At 47.6% G+C, this 22,473-nt stretch overlaps 1 protein-coding gene across 1 annotated transcript in view; it reads right to left on the reverse strand.

Annotated features, from left to right (window-relative positions):
* Positions 1 to 21,127, reverse strand: part of CASTOR2 (cytosolic arginine sensor for mTORC1 subunit 2) — a 65,431-nt gene extending 44,304 nt beyond the window's left edge. Inside the window, exons 1-2 of the mRNA XM_026063638.1 lie at positions 21,089 to 21,127; positions 20,334 to 20,496 (exon numbers count right to left, since the gene is read on the reverse strand). Of these exons, the coding sequence (XP_025919423.1) occupies positions 20,334 to 20,496; positions 21,089 to 21,127 (202 nt within the window). The remainder of the gene's footprint in view (positions 1 to 20,333; positions 20,497 to 21,088) is intronic.
* Positions 21,128 to 22,473: the final 1,346 nt, after the last annotated feature.

A 22,473-nucleotide genomic window follows, 5' to 3' on the forward strand; every position in this document is an offset into this window, starting at 1 on the left:
TTTAACGCGCTCTTCGCAACCGCCCAGCGATGGAGAACTGCTCTTTAATAGTCCATTGATTAAACGCATCGAGCAGCCCCTGACACAAGCTGCCGGGAGTGACCGCTCTGCCTGCGTTTTCCACTGCAATTCCAGCGGTGCTGAACCCTCCTGGGCTGGAAAGGCTCCGCCAAGCTAGCGACCCCTGCCAACCAGTACGGAGCAAAATCTCCATTAACGCCTTGCCGTCTGCAAATCGCCCTGAAAGCTGCAGAGACGAGAGGTTACCCTGGCGACAAAGGTAACAGCGAATTAAGCTGACAGTTTTCAAAGATTAGCAAAATGTTGCCCTCTATTCAAATTGAAATAAAAAGGGTTACTTATAAAACAAAAGAACTTCCCCTACAGAAGTGTTTACTCTCTCCTGAGATGCGGGGAGAGATATTTGCCTTGCTGCAGAACATCACCAAGAGAAGAGCAAATGTTTAAAAAGAGGGAGAAAAACGTAACGTTGCAGCAAGTGGTGCCCGTTAAAAGGTTTGCAGATCGGTCTGCGCAACAGCAAGTGGGCAAGTAGCGCTCATCTAAACTCTACCAAAGCACCAACCGTTTCGAGGGGGCTAAAGACCTGCAGACTGGTGGGCAGAACAAGGGACCTGGCTGCCCAGCGCCGGTCCCACCTTGGCTCCCGGATTCAGGCATGCTGCCGTGACCCACTGCTTTGGTACACGCCATTAGCGAGCGCAGCCTTCCCTTATGGCCAGAGCCAACACCTTCCTCCCTCCACTGGTATTACCGAAGTGCCGCTGAAGAATTCGGCCCCTGAAGGGGCTAATAGCAAAATTAGAAGTCAAGGAAGAGGGCAGTCAGTCGTCCCGTCCTTTCCAAAGGATTTGCAACCTATGGGACACAACAGCTGGATGCAACAGATACGCTGCGTAGGAAGGTGAGGTGCTAATTAACAAAAAAAGAACAGAGCTGGCAGAAAGGCAGGGCATCAGTGTGTTCAGCTTGCCGCCTCGGCTGCCTGCGAGTTGATTTATCCTGCGGTTTTGTGTTAAATGCTTGTACCACCTACCTAATCTAAGTTCTTACCGATCACTTACTTGCAACCGACTGATCGGAAAGACCTGGACTCTGAAAGGCCGTGCACTTGTTCCCAAAAGACGGTTCTTGCCCCCCAAGAGTTTACGTGGTAGCCTGACGCAGCAGGACACAGCAGCACAGCAGAAATGCCTCCTGGTCGCTTTCACGGCACAAGACATGGTAGGACAGCAACAGAGTTGAGCAGAGATGGGATATTTGAAATCAATTCCTGAAGACATAACCAGAGAAGAGGAAAGTGGACCATCTCTGGGCATTTCAGGGAATCACAAGCAAAAGGAAATCCCGTGGCAGGACACAGCAGAAGTTCAGTGCAAGCTCTTGAGTCAAGAAGTAAAATGGGTGCCTTTACCTAAATGCCGGTTCTGAAAGAACTGATGGAAGGAGATGACTGATGCCCCAGACCCAGGGGCTTCCTGGCAGTGCAGACCCGAGCAGGTCACAGCAGCTTGCTCCGCAGCGCCACCATCCCCCTTGCCAGGCTGAGCTGCGGGGAGATGGGCCAGATGCTCTCATGCCTCTTGGCTTAGACAATTTAGACACCTGCCTTTTCTCTGAGCTATCCTCCCCTACCCTCTTCCTAAAGGGCTCCTCTGATGCAGCTAAACTCTAATTTGTACGGAGCAACACCAATCTGGGCTCCTAAAAATCCAAATGAAAGGACAGCGGACTTCTTCAGCCCCACTGTGCCTCGTTGTTGTTGCGAAGCGCCACGGGACGAGGCGGCATGAAAGACGCCATAGAAGCCAAGCGTGCTGCCCAACAAAGGCGTTGTGTCCGCCGCTGGACTCGCATGACCTCGCTCCGAGGGTAAACAAATCGGGACTTCTTCTGAACCAGACACGGGCGGCGACGACTCTCTGCTCCCAGGACACCCATCCTGAAGATGGGAGAGAGCAAGGGCCCTTGCGAAAAAGCCGAAGGAAGGATGGTCCCACCACCATCTCTCCTGTGCGTAGTAGGCATGGCCCAGGGCAGGAGACTGCGGGGAGCAGAAGCAGCCTGGGGTGAGAGAGAGAGCCTGGTCCCAGCCTGGCGGCATGGAGAATACACTGAGATCCAGCAAATGACCCCAGTGATGATATTTCACAAGTACTTCCAGGAGTTATGCTCTACACGTTCCAGCCGCTTCATACAGTGAATGAGACTCAGCCATTTTCACCCATTTTTAGGGTTACATTTGTCAAGCTTCTGTAAACAGCTCCTAAACTATTAACGGACACTGTAAATTCATTACCATGGTGAGCAATATGCACTTTAGACAGGTAAAAGCAACCTCTTGACCTGCTGGACTTTAATCATTGATTAACGACTTATATATCATTTATTAACCTTTTATAACTTGCCTTATTTACAAATTTATATTTATTTATAAATGTGCCCTTAATGAAAAGGGTGATACCTCTTCTCAGTATAGCTGGGCATTATCTGCAGAGCTTCTCCACAAGGTCAAGCATGCAGTGGTGGCCTGGAATTTGGAGGGATTCATCTATGCTAGGAACGTGATACATTCACTGATGCTCAGGTGAATCCTTGGTGGGACAGCCTGTCCTGCAGACGTGCCTACGCTGACAACCAGTAAAGAATTAAGACACATGTCCAGACCCCACTCCCTTCAGTGGAGTTTAAGGACCCTGTTAGCACCTGGAGCTGGAAAGAGGGGGTCCTTGCAGAGGACTCCTTCCAAGACAGCATCCTAGGGTCTGCAGCTCTTTAGCCTGCTTCAACCAACCCGTTCTACCTGGGCTGACTGGCTTCAACGAGGAAGGCAAAGGTTCCTCCTGATGCAAAGATACCTCCCCTGTCAAAGCACGAGAGGGCTAGAGCTCACCAAAGGCAACGTTATCAATATTTGGTAGTAATTCCCTCCAGGCCGCTCCTGAGACTGGCTCAAATGCATTTTGTTGTACTGAAAAAAAACTGAAAAAGTCAGGTCCCCTTGCATCAAAAATTTCCTCCCAGGTTACTAAAACCCAGCAAAGAATCAGGGAAGGGTTCAGGGTCTTTTTATGGGAAACACTGGGCAAAGTCGATACGAGGCAGCGCTGTCAGCCCCACCTACAAGAAGTTTTAAACTTTTGCTGACACAGTTCATTATCTCACAAAACAAATTGCTCCAAGTGAACTGCAACACCAGTGTGTGCGATCCTCCAGTTGCTCAGGCTATTAATGTTTAAGATGTAATTAGAAGTAAGGGCAGAAAATAGCCTTTGCAGAATATTTTTCAGACCATTAGTTGAAAGAATTTTCCACGCAATTTCTCCCCGGCATTTCTGAGTACAAGGGCCTTCTCCTTACGAAGTGCTCCCCACCCCGCTAAGCACTACGCATTTTTGGCGGTCGTGTTAGCCATCTATTCAACGCACATCGGTGACGCCAGCTCTTATCCCGCTGCTTCGCCAACCCCGAGAAGACCAAATCGGACTTGCATGGACAAGGGGCTGCCTTGTTCCACTCGCCTCCGTGGAAGAAGGCCAGACCGGTTTTACTCTCTAATCCTGTGATTTTCTCCTGGTAGCCAAACTGTTTAAGAATTGCAGAAAGGAGCTGGCAGAAAAACAATGATAGATTATTGCGCATCTACCCACCAAAAATGATAGAATAGAAATCACATGTCTTGTTGCTATCCAGCAACAGGGACCCGATCTGCTCATTAGTAAACAGCCCATTAAGCCAGCACATTTCTCTATAGGAAATTCTTCATATTAAGCCTCTTTGCCTCGTGCTCACCTTGGAAATAAGAGGCCTTGTAGCATGCTTTATTTAAACCCTTCCTTGCCACCGAGAACATCCTAGCTGCAACGGCTGCTTTGGAAAAAAGCACCCGCCAAGCACACAAGCGCCTCTCAGCTTTTTGCTTCCCAAACCAACGACTATGGTTATTTGTACCGCAGCGAAGGCTAGGAGACCAGGGCCCAGATGCCCTGAGCTCACTGGAAAATAAAAAACCCCTAGAAATTCAAAGGCAACAGATGAAAAGGAGCGTCTAATTCTTTCCCTTTCCCCAATTTTCCCCCCAAGTGCTTTCTAAGCATTGCCTTCCCGTTTTCCAAGGAGGAAGCAGCCCGCGCCCCCCATCAGTAGCAACTCATCAACGCTGGCAACCAAAGTGTCCCCACCTAGAGAGCTCCACCGCGCACACCCCGCCCCGAACCACAGGAGTCTCCGGAGAATAGGTGCCTTTTTTTTTTTTCTTTCCATATGAAATATCCCTACAGAAACTTTTTACACGGAGACAACTTCCTAAACAGCCAGGGAAGCCCTGAGAATCGGTGATGAGCATGAGTTGAAATACGGCTGCGGAGATGCCGGGTCCCGCTCCAAACCCCGCGCTCGGCCCTGCCGCCAGACCGTCGCCTCCCCTCGCCAGGTGCCTTCACGCGACGAGGCTCGACGGGAGCAGGGCGCGTGCCGAGGTGGCCCTCATCACGCATGGCCCCATAGGGCTGCTCCGGCCCCCTTGAGACTCTCCCTTGCCCTGTGGAGAGCTGGGCTCCCTCCAGCTGCCTTCTCTTCCCCCAAAGCCGTATGCTTTTATGGGGCCTTATGGGGATTTGGGCCATGTTCAGCTCCAGCATCAAGCGGCAGAATACATACGCTTAAAATAAAGCAGGTGTGTAGGGCTTGAAGGTGCAGCCAGTGCTCCCCAAAGCCTTGCTATTAATGCCCCTGCTCCCGAGCGTGTTTTCCTTTGGGGCTGGTGCGCTCCGCAGCGCCTTTGGACTTCGCCTTTCCGAGACGCAGGCTGGGCTTTGAGAAGCGGACCGGTTTCTCGTTGGGGTTTCCTTTCATCCAACTGGGAGGCAATCTGAGAAGCCGGCGTGGACCATCCCCGATCCTTGGACGCACAAACCCAGCTCCTTGTAAAGGTGCAGACGCGCCGCTAGAAGCAGGCGTGCTGCGGCCCGCCGGAGTACTCATCTAGGTCAGGAATTTGTTTACACAAATTCTAAAAATGACTTTGTCGGCAGGGAAAAGGATCTCTTCTCCGGCTGGGAGCAGGAGGAGACCTGGTAAACATCCATGGGAGCAGGCGCTGCTGGCTGCTGCAACCAGCAGAGAGGTTGTTCAAGAAGCTGGTTTATTTTCTGCCTGCCGGTTGAAATGCCCAAACAGCCCTTGAGCAGAGGCCGGGCCACACGATGTCCCACGTAGCTCCCTGTCCTGCATCTGCAACCAGCACCCACCCCACCGTCCTGCCCCGGCAAACCCTCTCGGGGGTGCTCCTCGGAGCCCGGCTTTTCTCCTCGGCGCCAACCACGTATCACGCCACGCTTTGCTGCTCTCGTCTCCTCCCACACCTCCGCAGCTGGCTTTCTATCCGGCAGAAACGTGCCGGGAATTTTCCTGCCCCCCTTTCCTCCCCGCTACCTACTGCTGCGTGCGCCGGCTCCCTGCTCCCGCGCGCAGCCTGGAGCCCTTTGATCCGCCTCAGGCCTTGGCCCTGCGGAAAAATCTGCGCAAATAAGCCAGCACCAGGATGCCCCGGCCTCTTTCGAACTGTTCGAGGGGAAGCAAGGTTTTTTTTTCCCCCGGGTGGATTGGTGGGTGCTGCTGGCTGGTTTGTAGAGGAGCCCGGTCGCCGGGCTGGCTGCTCCACGGGAGGGGAGCTCAGCGAGTTCACGGGGGTTTGCACTCCCTTTCTCTCGTGAACATCCAAGCACTAGGAGAAATCGAGTACAAAATTACAACAACCTTTCCCCCCTACACACACCTTTTTTTAAAAAAATTTCTTTCTTTTTTTTAAACTAACTCACCAACCCTAGGAACCCGGCATCACCGAGGACTTCAGCTGCACCACGGCAGATCACCGAGGCCAGCACACAACCCGCCGTGCAGCTCCCGGGGATCCCCTCCTCTGCTGAACTCTCCTCCGTCACAGATATTGGGAATCTATGTGCGAGCTGCCCATTTCATTCACCAACCAGAAAAAAACTTGGTTTGATCCCGGACCGGTGACTCCTGCCAGATGCTCTCATTGGATATGTTAAAGCTTGAAAAACCAATATAATTTGCAGTCTTAAGCCAGAGTTTAAGGACAGATTTCTGAAAAAGAACAGCTGAAAAATGCTTTTGCTTAATCCCCTTCTGTATCTCTGAATAAATATAGATTAAATATATATACACACACAAATATATGTATACCCACACACATATATATCTATATAAAAAAACTGGGAACTCTTAATTACACAAGTTCAGCTCCAAGTGTTTCAGTAAATAAACATCTAACCCAAGCCCAGAGAAGCAGAAGAGAAAAACAACTGTGCAATAAATACCTTGCAGACACAGTTATTTTAGCACGACTGCAGAGATTACCATTTATTTAGTCCTTACAATCTGCTCAGCATCATACAAGATATGAAGATAAAGAAATCGAGTTGTCGGGGACCCTTCAAGGGCACGCCAGCCACGCGCCTGGTGCTCCCGACACCTCCAGCCCTTGGAGAAGCAGCCTCTCGCATGTGTTGCAAAACTCTTGGATTTCACATACTCCAGAAGCAACTCAAAATAAATGCAGCCTGCGATTGCGGAGAAACGGTTTGTTCCAACTTCAGAAATTCAATAAATGTGGAAGCAGGGAAACCGGAACTGAAGAGGGATGAGTAAGTCTTACAAAATAAGGATGAAAATGTTTCAGTAGGACATGGAGAGGGAAATCCCAGTGAGAGTAAACCCAAAAAAGAATGAACAGAACACATGCAATGCAAAATTGGGGACATGTCTACCGCCTCTTTGCCCAGATAATATGCAAAGAGCTAGGAGAGGAAATGTGGAAGAGAAGGGAAAGGAACTTGTTTTACATGCAACTGTGAAGGAAGCTGGCTACTGCCAACCAAAAACTTTCACTTACATTAGGTTCCTTGAGTGAAGAGATCAAGTAAAAAAATGATGCAATTTAGACTGATATGCACATATGTACATATGTATATGAATGAACCCAAATATATTGTGGGTTCTCTTCATTTTTCTTTTGAGGTTGATGCATTAAGTGTTCTTATTTTCAAGTTTTATTTCTCTATGAGAAAAACGGTTGCATTTTTTCCAGTAAAATAATAACAATACAAAAAAAAGAGTACTGTATCAATAACAGTTCTCAATGTTGGGATTTTAAGGGAAGACATAATGTGATACTGCTTTTCAAAAGGCAGGATACGTCTTGCAAACTTTCTCAATATCTACCTAGTATCATCGTCAAACTGCTGTATGCACAGTCTTTAGAGGAAGACAGCACAGGAAGGATAGGACTCAGATCCTGGCCACCTCTCTGATGTTCCTAGCTCTGAAACAATAAAACACTCTCCCAGGTTCAGACTGATGGTCCTCTGGAGATGTGATATCCCCAAACAGGTGTCTGAACTCCTGCATCTCACAGATGTTGATGCACGTTCCTCGGGGCTCAACCTACACTGACACATCCTGGCCTTCCTGTATGGTCACACCGCAGCCCAGGAAGGCCCAGGAGATGGAGGAACTATTCAGCCACACCAACTTGACTCCTCAGGGACTCAAGAGTGACCTCTGCCAACCCAACCACCTCTAAACTAAGACTGCCTTCTCGTTGACCTTCATAGTTGGCTAGTGTCATAGGCTGAGCAGAATTTGTCTTTAAAGACCATTTCAAGTGCCAGCTTCCAGCAGAGGTATGAATCCAGCTCTTACACAGGGCTTGTACCCTTGCACTACACCCTCAAACCATGAGCTTCCACCTCCACCACTGATCCTGGGAACTTCAGATAAATCAAAGGAAGTATAAGAAAAAAACAGATTAGAAGACATAGGAACAAACATGGTATCCCAGGGAAGGGGAAAGTCAGCAGAATTTTTGCAGATGGAAATTGGGTTTCCCAAGTCTGTTAGACTCCTGGAGTGAGGCAACAAACTCAGAGAAGAAACATCTGATCAGCATGGGAGGTCACCAACCAGGCAACCATGGGATAAAAGCAAGGATCCTCTTGCTCTTGCATGTTAAGAAAAACAGCAATAAACAGCCAGCTTCTCAATGGAGGGAAATTCACAGGAGGAACCAACAAGGGCCTCTGGCAGGACCTGCGTTATTTTATAGGGGCTCTGTTCATCCCCTTTCCTAGGAGCCTTAGAGACACTTGGACAGTTCTTTGACGCACCAACTCACCGTTCAGAGAGACAAACAGATCTTTAAGAAGTGTGAGGGAGAGAATTGGGAGTAAGCCTACAAGCACTATTATTCCGCAGTGGTAACAAACATGACCTGAAGCCCAATTAAATGATCAGAGAGTAGGTTTAGAGGAAAAAGTGAAGTAAGAATTCATACAGCGCATACAGACACCGCTGAAGGTGCTGCCACAGATGTCACGGAGATCGAAAGAAAGAAACAGCTTCAAAAGGGGTTTAGACAAATTTGCTGTGGATTGGTACATTCATGACTATTAAATATGGTAATGTGGATTCAACCTGTAATTTAGGAAACCCTAGATTGTTGGTTGGTGGGTAACTGTACAGGGGAAGGAACAAAATGAACTTTCTTGCTTGTCTCCTGTCCTTGCAGATCTTACGCAGAGTACTTCCCATGGGCATTGCTCATGTAGCCACAAGCCAATGTGAGCTGACATCCCCAGTTTTCTTGGACAGATCAGCGTCTCCCCAGGTCCAGATTAATGCAGACAAGACGTTTTCACTGTTATTATACAATGCAATTGATGCAGCAGTATCTCTTTCATCACGTTCCTGTGTCTGAGCAGGATATCAGTCACCTAAAAGCAAACGGACATACAGAATCCATACCAAAACCCTTCTTCAAAGGAGCTCTCTGCTCCGTGGTACAGGATGCGCATACAAAGACTGCTCAGTTAAACAGCCGTTATAAGCTCCGACTACAGATTAGCAAACATCCAATTCAGGTGTCAAGACTTCTAAATAGGTATCCAACACACCAGGAATTGTGATTTTGCATAGTCGTTGTTTAGACGGGAGCTTAAAGAAAGAGCTTTAAGAACTGCAGCGGTAAGGACTTGGTATGGGAACTGCTGTCAGAATTGTGAGCTCTAGAAAGGAGTGAAAATAGGGAGTAAAACAGTGGAAAAAAAATCTGTTCCCTTCTTGGATTCAAGGGAAGTCTAAGAATTAGAGGAGGGGAAGGAGCCCCAAACAAGCACCTGCTGCTGTCACGGGAGGGAATTCAGAAGCCATCAGTCTGCACGGTTCAACGCGTGCCGCTCTCATAAGCGCAAATCATGAGTCAGGATCTAATTAACACAACCTGACGCTAACACCCTTCCCAAATCGAACAAATGATTTGGAAGAACAGTCGACTTGCAGGTTTATTTCCGTCACCGCCTGATTGTGTACTAAGCGCATCCGCCGTAAAGGCGGCACACGGACAACTCCGCAGAGTGCTCCGACCCCTGGGAAGCTACGACTCCCAACCGCAGGTAAATCTCCTATGCTGCCTTGTTGCCTGCTTGTCTCCAAAACGCTCTGCAGCCTCAGCCGGAGAAAACACATTCCTGGAAGGCGGTTGCAGCTGAAAGACAGGCTTATCGCCGACACAGTCCAAAAGGATAAGCAGCGTTTTGACCACGGGGGCAGGAGCAGCGCGGAGATGCCTCTAGCATTAGGCACCACGCATCACAAGGCAGACACATCTCTGCCAAGGGGGGCTGGAAATCCAGCCCGCTCCACTCTGCAAAATATGAGCGCCACGGTCAAATAAAACATTCGGCCATTTTAGGCACGCTGCCTAATTAGAGGCCATTGTTATCTGCGAACGCTGTTTTTGCAGCTGTCAGGAAATTAAATAACTCCAGGGTAACTTGGAATTAAATGAAGCTGTACAAACACAGAGCCCGATTCTGAAATCCCGACTCCGATAGCTAGCTCCGTGGCTTTCCAAGGGCCTGCAGCACAACCGGACATCCTTTCCTATGGAGCCATAGGACAACATGCTCCTGTCCTCCTTGAGCGGTTCACGCGCTAGTCTGTAAAAGCCTGGGAACTTGTGAATCCATACGTTAAGCACAGGCATTGCCTTCGCACCACCGAAGCTATCAGCACCTCCTGAGCAAAGGACTTGAGTACAAGCGCCCAGGACGAGAGCAGCCGCAGACTGATAAAAGGAAACGCTTACACAGAACCCCTGCTTTGATCTCGTTTTCAATCGATTCACTGCTCCTCTTGCAAACCCTGTAACTTTAAACTTTGATGGCAAGCTAGAAACTAAGCCGGTTATACTTTTCCAGTGACTTTTTAAAAATTCAGCAAAAGGAGAGGCGTGCATTTCCAATGGGACCAGTGCAAGCATGTGAAATGCACAAAAATACGTCCGTTTGGAGAAGGTGTTTATGGCGGCCTCCTTCCTTAGCTTCCTGCTCGCGATTTCAGCTGTGCGATTTCGGCTCAGCCTAAGAGCAGCAGAAGAGCAAAGAGGCGAGTTCTTGCCAGACCAGACACTGATTTAGCAATAAATGGCATTGCACGAAAAAAGCCAAGGCGTAACGCAGAAGCTGCTACAACGTGGAAGCACACTTCCCAAGCGTCCACGAACGCAGAGCGACTAGCTACTGCGGGGGGGTCGCTAGGAGATCGTATTTTTGCAGTGGCATTTTAGAAGAGACACTCGATTCTTGGGAATACAGTCGTAAGTAATGTCCCGCTCTGAAGCGCGGGCAAGTAGATGGAAACCTGGGCCTGTAGTTAAGGCAGAAACTGAGCCGTACCACAAAACGCATGTGCGACCTTAAACAAGCCACTTGGTCTCCGTGTATCAGTTTCCTTGTATGTGGGAGAAAGAAATTAAGTCTTACCTCACTGGGGTATCATATGACAAGAAACATGAACGCACTCCAAAAAACAAAGCATCATTATTATGTTTGGCTAAAAATGTGGAACACGGTAAGGTAAACTCCAAAAATAATCATTATGTCCACCCGCACTGGAGAAGCGGGTTAGCAAGGGAAACCCAGGTTATGCCACAGTGTGCTGCCGGGAGGTCAGGCTGCTCTCTTCCTTCCTCTTCACGGGATAACGCATCATTAATAATGAGCAAACCTGGAAAATCAAAACCAGATCCAAGCTCCGCAAGCTGGAGCTCGCTCCCGAGAGGCAAGGAAGGAGCAGGAACCGGCCTTTGCTTGGATGAGCAGAGGAAGGGTCAAAGCTCACCTTGAGATGCCTTCAGCTGCATCTGCCCCTCCATGATGCCCTCTCCGACCACCGATGTGCAGTGCCATGATGGGGCGCCAGGTCCTTCCCAACCCGCTGCCCGCGGCGCTCTGTGCTCAGCCAGAGTGAGCACTGCTCCCCCGGCACCACCGGCTCCCCCGACCCTCTCCCTGCCCCATGACCAAGTGGGCTCCCTGGTCCGGAAGAACCAAGGATTTTGTCTCTGGTAATCAGGGTGCAGAAATTGCAGAAATCAGTGGGTTTTCTGCTTCCCAGCAAAACTTTCCCAGCATTTCGAAACCTCTTGGCAAAGGCTTTGCTCGCAGGATCTGTGCCCCTGGGGCTGGGGAGGACCCGGCCCAGATGAGCGCTGGGAGGGGACGCGGGTGCCTCAGGTTACTGCTGGCAAGGAGAAGCGCAGAACATGTTGCAGCAAAAAACCCAAAACACAGAGATTAAAAAAAAAAAAAAAAAAAGACAAAATAAGGAAATGGATGCAGTTTGACTCACGTTTTCAATTCTTTTTCTATTTTCAAACAAACTAAAACACAACCCTTTTTTTCTTTTTTATAAACTGCCTTTCAGGCAATATTCCTCTGGACGGAAAGAGCAGTGCAAATAATTACATTTCAAACAGGCCTCAAAGATGAAGCCACTAAATGCTTAACAGTTTGTGTAACTGTAACCTTGAGGCTGTGTGACTTAATCCTACGCAAGATTAAATACTAAGATATGAGATTGTAAAAGATTATGCAACTCTCTTTTTTCATAAAACAGTATTATTTTTTCCACCATAATCTCCAATCTACTCCACTGCAGGGATGATTTATTCCGTAGGTCTGGAAGCGTCCCCATTGTAAGGGGCCTTGGGAATCCTTTGGGACAGAAGCTACCTCAATTACTATTTATCACGGCCCTTGCCTGTTACATTATCAAAGTATTTCCACATGTTCACTAATTAATCTTTATAATGCCTGTTATGAGGTGATTTAATAGGATTATCCCTATTTTTCAGATGAGGAAACTGAGCCACAACGAGAGACTAGTCCAAGGTCAAACAGGAAAGCCTGCAGCAGACACGGAAACTTCATCCGCAGGGCTCTGATTCCCTGTCCCTTCACCAATTCAACCGATTCTAGTGAAAGCCAAAAAACTAGATATGTTGCACCGGGTTTACCACACCAGCCCTGGAGCCTTCATAAGCTTGGGAGGCCTTGTACCAAGGTTGGCAAAAAGCTGAAAAAGTCAAGTTATTGCTCCAGGAGAAAATAAAACTGGTGAATTTCTTGGGCACAAGACTCAGCACCTCCGCCCAGGTGCAGATAGGATGGAGATTTGGCTGGCTCTTCCTATCAGGTCATGACCAGGAAGGTCTTCCAAGCCGGCCAGAGACAGAGATTGTCTCACCTTGACAAGTGACTGCTGATCCTTGGGAAACCTGAGGTCCTCCTTCACCAACCTCCCCTCCCAAAACCAACCAACCAACCAACCCACCCACCCAAATCTGGCAAATCTGCTCAGATCCTAACTCTGGGGACTGCCACATGCTGGCACTGCAAGGGCTAATCAGTAAAGAAATGTTTTCTCTGCTTGCAGAAGATGACAGACTGTTTTGTGGAAAGTTATTCCAGGCTCACCTTTTCTAGTCTAGGGTCACAGCATTTACAAGGAGGATGCCAAGGCGGCTGGAAATCCAGTTGCTAACATGAATAGCCAGGTCATGAACCTGAGAGAAGTAGGACTTGAAACTTAAGGTGGGGTCACAACTAGCAAAGTTTGGGAACTGCGGGTTGAATGCCTTCAGCCTTGGGAAAGGGGGTTCATGTCTCTGCTATATCGCTGGTCCCTCTTGGGAAGGTCCTTCAGCGCTCCCTCGAATTCGGTTTCCTAGCTGTGAAGGGGGGATAACAGCACTTGCACAGGGTGTCCCATACAAAATTCACTTAAAAGACAGGGAAAATTACAAATTACAGCCCCACAACTACTTACAATGGACAGATGCTTCAAAGAATCTCACAATACGTATTCAGGCTTGTCCCCTCCTAGCCATGGAGCACTCCGTTCTGCTAGCCTGGCTCATCTCCACCAAGCTGGCAGATTGTGGTTAGCTCCAAACACACGGCAAACCACCAGAGCAACCAACTGCCCTTAAGTCCTGCCTAAAAAAAATCCACCAATGGAACAGCATGCAAACGGCCAAATGCTCTCTCTCGAAACAAATAAGCAGGACTGCTACTTAACAGTTGAGCTGTATTTTGTTGTTAGATACCCACCTAAAATTTCAGTGAATCATTTCTTCATTTCAGCGAGAAAAACATTTTTAAGGTCCTGCACTTAGCAGAGTGGGTTGATAAGAGCTAGCCATGGTATCTATCTGCTCATCTGTCTCAGACTTCGGAAAGCGCTAGGAAACAGCTAAGCCGTAATCAATTTAAAGGAGGAAATCATGGCCAGTCAAGTGGTTCAGGAAGAGATGTCTGGGCTTTCTCACCATGGGCTGTGAAACAAAATTAGATCGCGATACAAAACCGTCTGCTGGAGGAAACAGTGAAAAATAGGTGTTATTTATGCAGTATTTCTTTAAATAGGAGCAGAGAAACTGGACCAAAAAGACTTCATGTGGCAGGTAACAAACATAAGGAATAATATGGGCTGTCAAGATTAGCAAATCCACTGAGACGTGAGCTCTAACGAGAAGCTGAAGTGCTCCCTTCTCTAGGTGACGCAAACCAGACCTGGGAATATTCCATATTTCTCAACCTTCCCCTCCCTTCCCTCAAAAGCTTTAACGACCAAACTATACTGCCTCTCGGGAGAGAGCGGAAATTGCATATATGTAACAGCCCCTCAACACGCACCTAGATCTATATAAGCATATATGCAATGTGGGAAAGACCTTCCCAACCAAACACATATTTCTAATTACTCAGTACTCAATTCCCCATGTTTTTAATTTGCATTTAGGTCATTAGGACCACATTATTTAAAAAAAACCCTGAAAACCACAGACAAGAGTCTTGCCTGGCCAATACAGAGATCCAAAAGGGAGAGATTGTGCACGTGTTTAATAGCGAAAACATCTTCTGCCTAGCAACCGGCAGGCTCTCCTAGCGGTCAGGACATGGCGAGCAGGGGAAGGAATTCACCACTATAAATGTCAGGCAGCAAATTAAGACACCGAGCCTTGAGATACAAAGGCCTCGTCACTGGGTAATAAAAATTTAAAGGAGAAAATAGTTTAGAGGAGACATATTTCTAAAAACGGATGCATCTATTAGCTTATTTCGCTCCACATTTTAAATGGAGTTAGAGACTGCTCCCAGCTAGCTGGGCTCTGGGCTTGCACTTATTTGCAAGCCTGAATTCTTGTCTATTTTATATACAGGGTAAGAGAGAGGACACTGAAAGCAATTTAACATTCTGATGTTATTGAAAAAGCGACTTGATGTGGCAATAAAGTGTATGATGGTCCTGAATCCAAGGTCAGGAAGGGAACAGGTTTTCTGAGGATGATAGTTATCAAAACAGAGCACTGTCAGTAGAAGGGCTTTTTTCTTTTCCATGTTTCCCCCCTTTTTTATTAGGATGAGGTCAACATTTTACAAATTTTGAGAAAATCTCTCTGCCACTCAAACTATTTTTTAAATAGTTCCACTATTTTTAATGTATTGGGCAATTACTGTGAGGTCTGAACTGAGATTGGGAGCCTCTTTATTCTAGAAGCTGCAAATACATGGATTTCTGGCCTTAGAGAAATTACTATCTAGACTAGGCAGACTCAAGAAGGATAAATGAAGGACTGTCACCTTCCTCCTGCAGATGAACCTCAGTGTGGGAAGACGGAGAGTCTTGCTCTAGGTTCATGCAGGGGTCTGCAGCAAAGAAAGGAGATGAAAGCAGATGTTTCCCACTCCTGCTTCAATAAGGAAATCAAAGCGACCTTCCTCTCTGGTTCAAATCCCAAAGAGATCAGTTATGACCTAAGGTCGGTTACCTGTAGCTACCTACATGAAATGAGCTTGCTGGTTCTAGGGGACAGAAGTCCGGAGTACATGAGGGTGGTTTGTTCCCCTCCTCACCCCCCAACTCTCCAGTTTCCCTGAAATTGGAATAAACATGTTTGCCAGCTTGGAAAGCACAAGGATTCACTCTTCCCTTGAGCCCAGCACTTCTTCCCTCTTCTCTGATCTCTCTCAAGGTCACTGCCTGCAGGAAAAGATGACATGCAAGGGCCAGCAACCAAGGGCTAAGGCTGGACAGGCAGTGCTCTCACCTTGGAAATGGTAGCAGTGTGTTGCTTTACAACCTTTCATCTTCAGGCCTGCTTCATCTGGGTGAAAGACTGTCACAGCCCCCATTGATGCAGATGTTCATGGAGCAACTCAACAGTTGCCAAGGTCCCAGAAAGAGCCCAGGTCAGGGACAGGCCTCTGGGATCTCTCCCCAGCAGGGAAAACCACCTTCGAACTCCATCCATTGCCCTGCAAGAGGTCTCAAGTATGGAGACATCACAAATGGGGTAGCAACTCAACTAGAACCACTTGTTGCCTTCTAGGTGCAAAGCTACTGCTTTGCCCCAAGGATGGTGTTACAGAGGTGCTCCTTCTCCCTTTAGCATGTGATACCAGCGGTGGTGACTCAGAGATGGAGCAGAAGTTGGCCCTCATCAAACAGACCAGCTTCATTTCAAGTGGGTACAAGAGATACTGAGACAAAGATATAAAAGAGAGCGTACTATAACAGTCCCTCATCTCCTTGCAATCGGATCAGCTTATATACGTGACACTGGACGTGCTCATCTGTCATTAGGCTTGTACAGAATGAAGGTGGTCGAGGGAGAGCTTTAGCTCTTCATTTCACACTGTGCTGTGCAATTACAGAGAAGCACCGTAAAACCGGAGGGGAGATGGATGGCACTTCATGCAGAGCTACGCAGGCAGAGCTATCGCTAAACCTAGTAGTGGACTTCCAAGTGACAAAAGGATGAATAGGACTGCAGACAAACCAGCTGAAGAGATCGGGACTAGAAAAGAGAAGTAAAACAAACCAAACTGACCCCTTTCCTCCAAATAAAAGCCTCTCTAGATATGTGGTATGGAAGCCGTGACTCGACAGCTACTGGGAATACCACTGGAGGAACATCACTACCCCATCCACTCCCCAAACAGCATTATTTTATTCAGATGACACCTCCAGGACAGGATTGCAACATCAGCAACCGCTTTCCAGTGCACGTTCTCAGGATTTCAGAGAGCATAGCTTCCTCCAGGTGTACTGTCGTTTGCTTTCCTTTCAGCGAGCGTGAAAGCTAAAACCTTTGAGGAAAAGAAACTACTGGGAACGATGAGACCACAGGCAAAAGCTCAGCTGGTGCAGGTTGGTGCAGCTGCCCAGGAGACATAGGGATGCTGGCCTTGCTGCCCTTTGAAAAAGGGATGGACTTTGCAGAGAGCATAGGCACTTCGCTATCTGTATCACACTCAGGAAGCTCCTGCTTTCAGCCAAATCTTGGGGAAAAGGCAAAATCCCCCCCCCTCCCCAAAAAAAATTCCTGTATTTCAGGGAGCAGCAGCCACTCAACTCTTCTGCCCTGTGCCAACTGCACAGCAGGGGATAAATGTGAGGATTTTACATGGCTGTCCAAGCACCCTGGTAGCTAATACACTTGTCTTCACACAGGAGGGCCCATAGCCAAACTCCTTCTGCTAATGCATCTCAATATCAGCCTGGAAAAGAGTTTTCTGTTCATTGTTTGCTGAACAAAATTCTTCCTCATTAAGAGGCCCAAGCCCAAGAAACAGCCACGGGAACAAACAAGGTTCTGTGCAGCTATAATTCCCACCTCGCCGCTGCGGAATTAAAGCAAAGAATTAGGCTGCAGCCGTTCCTTTCCAGCACAACGAATGCTAAAGAGGATACAGCTTTGCACTGCAGACATTTTCTGGGGAGAAGAAATAATGACTTCTTTACTAGCCTGTCTCACTTGCTACTCACAAGGAAACAAGCCTGAGGATTATTATTTTTTGACAAAACAGTTAAGAATGATTACTGCACATCAGTATGTTTGAAGCATTAATCTAAAGGACAGCTGAAAGTGCCAGTATTGCTCCAGTCTATTCTTTCCCCAAGTGCTGTTTGCTCTTTTGCAGAAGGCACCTGATTAACTTGGGAGATACCAGCTAAAACAGGGCAGCCTTCTCACTGCTGCCACAGCACATGGAAAACCCTGTCCTTCCCAGACTTGTAGCAAATTTGTTAAGAACAAAAGTTACCTGGAGAGAATAAAAAGTCCCTTCCTGCTGCTGGAATTTCTACCTAAACTGCTCACCAAGGGTGAAGATTTACCCTGTAATCCGTGAGCTGAACCTTGGCACCTTACTAGTGAGGTCAAGAGGTATCTGATTGCCTTGAGTAGAGATGATGGGTGCTGTTTTGCAAGAAGGTGGGATGCAGGAATTCTTATAGGTTTTGTTCTTTTCCAAGCCAATGTTTATGTCAACCAAGTGAGATTCCTCCTCCTCAGACACTTAGAGCCAGACTAGGAGAGGAAGAGAGCGAAACAGAGCACTTCCACAGTTACAAGTCATCCTAGGCTGGCAGATGCTGAATTCCTTCAATCTGAAAAACTTACAGTATACAGAAACTAGGAACAAGGATGGAGAGCCAGTGGGGATCCCAGGCAGGGCTAAACCTGAGAGAAAGTGTTGGATGTAGTGGTGACTGTTCAGAAGAAGGGCATGTGCTGGACACAAACCTAAAGGGAGCACGGGCTGCGTCGGAAGGGTTGGACAACGTGCAGGATGGAGAACATTCAAGTCTTGCCAGCAGATCATTGCTTACTAGCGAAGAGCAGAGGAGAGGCCATCGAGCTGCTGGCTCTGTAGCACTACTGCTCGTGTTGGGATTCGCACCTGGCTTTCACTCCCTGCCATAGGCAAGGATCATCTTAGAGCGCTCCTTCCTGCAAAGCTCTGCTTTTAACGCTCAGCCTGTGCACTGTGTATTTGATTAAAGGGATGCTACATGCTGCCAAAACCGTAGCCCAGTGGAGGCTATACTGGTACTATAACTATCAGCAGTAAATTCACGTGCATACGAGAGTCAAGGTAATGAAGTCAAAAGGGTCCAAGCAGAGCATGCTGCTGCTTTGAAGGCTGGCAGCACTGCCCAATTCACAGAGACAACCTGGGGCAACAGCAGCTCGTGCCACTGCAGAGGTCTGCCTAGACCTGGGATTTGCTCCAAGTACAACCATGGGCAACCAAAACAACGCAACCCCCTACTACTGATGAGCAAAACTATTTGAACTTACCTTTGTTTCAAGGTGGAATAATTTCCTGAGAGATAAACAGTGGTTGGGGTGCTCATGCTAGAGGCTGTACAGGGGTGGTTGCAATCCAGACTTGCCACAGTGCCCCAAACTGAAGAACCTGGCTTGTGCCAGCAGGGCAGAGAAGTCAGCCCCATGGATATCACAGCCACAGACGTAGTGCTGGAGATGAGCATGCCCCTGTCAAGGCAAATACATGGGGACGACACGGCTCAGCGACTCCGACTTCCTTCTGAGGTCGGGAATCTCCACATTCCTTGCTCTGTCATGCACTGTGACCCTTGGAAAAAACCCTTTTCTCCTCCTGATGTCCGACTTCTCTGTTAGACCAAGCTCTTTAGAGACAGGCTTTGCATCCTGCTCCTATAGGGAAGCCAAACCTGAACTGATTGCCCGTAGCTACCAGCCATAATAGAAAAGCTGATGCTACCAATAGCAGTAATAAAGTCTTCACGCACACGCCACGTGAACAAATGCAACAAGGGATGCACATTCGGGAAACAGGAACATAAAGGTCACTTGAGCTCTTTTGGAAACAAAAACCAGAACACGTGACTTATAGTTCCTATCACAACCAACAACTCCCAAATTTCAAACAGCAATATCTTAAAGATCCATTCACCTATTCTCAACCGAGTGATTATTTTATGAAAATGTTTATGCCAACATTATAGTTTTCTAAAATGTAATGATTTTTTCTATTATATGTTTATGAGTACTTCTGAAACAGAAAGGGGAATAATTCAGCAAAGCAACTGATTATAAAACTTTTACTGTGTACTAAATAAAGATGGCATACTTTCTGATTTTCTCCTTAGGGTTTTGATATTACAAAACTGTTGAGTATTACAGTGTCAAAAGCGGCTACTTGACAGTTAATTCTAATTTGGGAATTAAATATGCCTTTTTCAAACTTTAATGAATTTTCTCCAAACCGGTAAATTTTTGCAGACTTCAGAAACTGACCACAAAGAGCAGCAGTAGCACAGAAATAATAATAGCTGCACAACGCTTCCTCATTCCACCACCTAAATAACACTGCTACAAACACAGCCGCCCCCCACGATAAATGTTATTACAAGCTATTTCCATCGCCAAAGACAAACTATTCTCTCCGTCAGCACTCACCCGACACCGAGCATCTCCAGCTCCCAAACTCGAGCCAGGCACCTTCCTCGGCACCAATGTGACCCGGCGCCGTGCACGGGCAGGGACGTCCAGCCACCACGCGTGGACAACGAGTGCGCTTAGCGCGGGGCAGGAGAAAGGCAGATAAATCAAGGCTTTCGGTGACAAGGCAAAGGAGCTGATTTGCAACTCCGTTGCATTTTGTTGGGGATGAGGATGATGTAAAATACTCATCTTTAAGGGTTTCTTTTAAAGAGGGAGGTTGGCGAGACCTTGGAGCTGGAGGAATGAGACGTGGGTGCTCCTGGAGGTTCAAGGACGAAGCCCAGCAGAACGATACGCAATGACGGTACAACAGCACACAGATGGCTTTGCTTTCTCAAACATGCTTAAGCTGCTCTTTAAAACTTGCGTACGCCCTTCTCCCAGCATCAAAATCCATCCCTGTTCTGCGCTTGAAACGCCTCGTACGGCACAGCGGCAGAGACAGCGTGCTTAAGTGATCAAAGCACCTTTCACAACTGCACTGCTAGTATTTACAAACAGACCTGTTTTACAAACGCTTGGGTTTATGATCTCGGCGAGAAATGACACATTTCCCTCCTCCTCCTCCCGGAGGCCGCATAGCGAGGTGGCACATGCCGACACTTACCCAGGAAGCCCTCTTCATCCACGATGATCGTGTAGTCCTCCGGGGTTTCTGTGAGGCTGAAGAACTTGCACCTGGCGAAGGCAAATGGCAGGAGAGCAGGATTAGCCACCGTGCTGAGCGGAGCCCACCCCGTCCACGGGACGAGCCCGAGGCATGAACAGACCTGGTGAAACACTTATTATTTTTATTATTTAGTTATTAGAGCCTTCTCCCGCTGGAGGAGAGCAACCCCGTTCCCCTCGCCCATCCCTCCGCTGCTCTCTGGATGATGCTGCGAACACCAAGCGTAGGAGCACAAGGCCAAGCTGCCCTCCTCTTCATCTCCTATTGCTTCATATCTGCTCCACGCTCATCTTTCGACACCATCAGCCAGGTGAGGCACAGCCCCTCCGTTTCATTCGGCACTGATCCCAAAGTCACCCCTACCACGAAATATAAAATAAATGCGATGTGAGATGCTACCACTGTAGACAAACGAACAAGGAAAGCCTCCAACTTTGGGTGCAAATGGAAAAGCCTCTCTCTATATGGACCAAAAAGCAGAAATTTGCTGTTATATTTATAATAACAACATATTTATCTGAGGCCAGCTACAGAAAATATTCTGAATTCCCAGCATGCTCACAGCATACTTCCTGCACGGAGCACCGTCCTACTGGACTCCGTGGGTAGGTCCTACCAGACTGCTTCGCAGCACTGCGGAGGGTCTCTATCTAAGACTTCCTTTCAGGATTCCTGAAAGCCAGGACACCTACGTTGGTGCCTTGAGGCATCAAAAACGGAGGCATCCACATGATTAGAGAAGTGGACCGAAAACTGGCTCCCGCTTTCTTTTGAAATGCTGAAAAGAATGAGGAGTGCAGCTCTTTCCTCCAAAAACAACAGAGAGAAAAATGAGATGGCTGCTGCTCTCCCCATCACCTCATCAGGAAAGCCAGAAGAAATAACATGCAGTTCTAATAGCGTTCTGCCATGTAACCAAAAGGATTTCACATAAATAGAAAGTATCAGACGACCTGCTGCAAGTGACTCGTCCTCCTTCCCTAGGAGCATCCATCATGATGATCAAGCATGACACTCTCCCTCCTAGCACAGATGTATCACCATAAAACACAGAAGTGGCCCCACCACAACAGAAACCACAACTTAATTATTTTACGTCATCGGTAATAGCTACTGTGACAGCCACATTTACTAACTCAACTCTCTCCAGGAACAGTGCCAAGAGAAGCAGAAAACAGTAGCAGCCCAAATTTTTCATTCTCACTTCTGACCTGCACAAGGATGGTCCCCGTGAGATTGGTGACCCAAGCAGGAGAGCTACGCTGGACAAAGTGGGATGCTGCTCTAGGTACATCCCAGGAGATACTGGTATTTCTTCTATTATTCAGTGGATGAATTCCCTGGAGAAGTCACTGAAATCAAATTCTTTGGTACCACCAGCTATCCTAGTCATACACATGCTGACCGGAGAGAAACTAGTGGTCTTAAAGGAGGAAACATTAATATTAAAAATTCAGCTTTCCTGATCTGCAATGGCATTTATGGAGAAATTTTCTTCCAGAACTGTAATACACGTCTGCATGCACACATTGACCCAGCAGAAAGAGTATGAACGTGACAAATGCCATTTTCTTAGCACACATCTAAAAGTGATGATATTTGAGGGATATGTACCGACGAAATTCTGTAATTGCTGGCTCAGAAAGCATGTCAAAACCTCACATCTTCATATACCAGCACAAAGCCCAATCCCCTCCTCACAGCCATTCTGGAAAAGGTCAGCAGCATACAGCCATCTGAATTTAAACACAAAGTCTTTTCACCAGCACAGAAGAGACTGGTGCTTCTTGGGGAATACATTCACTCAGTTCAAGCCTGCGATGCATTTTTCACAAGGGAGAAGATAAAAAACAAGAATCTGAATTGCAAGCGTTCATATGCAACAAAATACTGCATGGAAAAATTTTTCTTACCATCACATACTAACAGAACTCAAGTCCAAGCCCTAAAACTTGTGCCTCAGCATGGATACGCACATATCTACTGCCACCGCGAGCGCAACTCGAGTTGTGTGTCTTGAACCACCAGCAACAGAAGGAACTCCAAAATTGTTTTGCTCTCCTGCACTAACCTATAC

Source organism: Apteryx rowi, unplaced genomic scaffold (genome assembly GCF_003343035.1).
Source record: "Apteryx rowi isolate R43461 unplaced genomic scaffold, aptRow1 scaffold_20, whole genome shotgun sequence".
Taxonomy (NCBI): domain Eukaryota; kingdom Metazoa; phylum Chordata; class Aves; order Apterygiformes; family Apterygidae; genus Apteryx; species Apteryx rowi.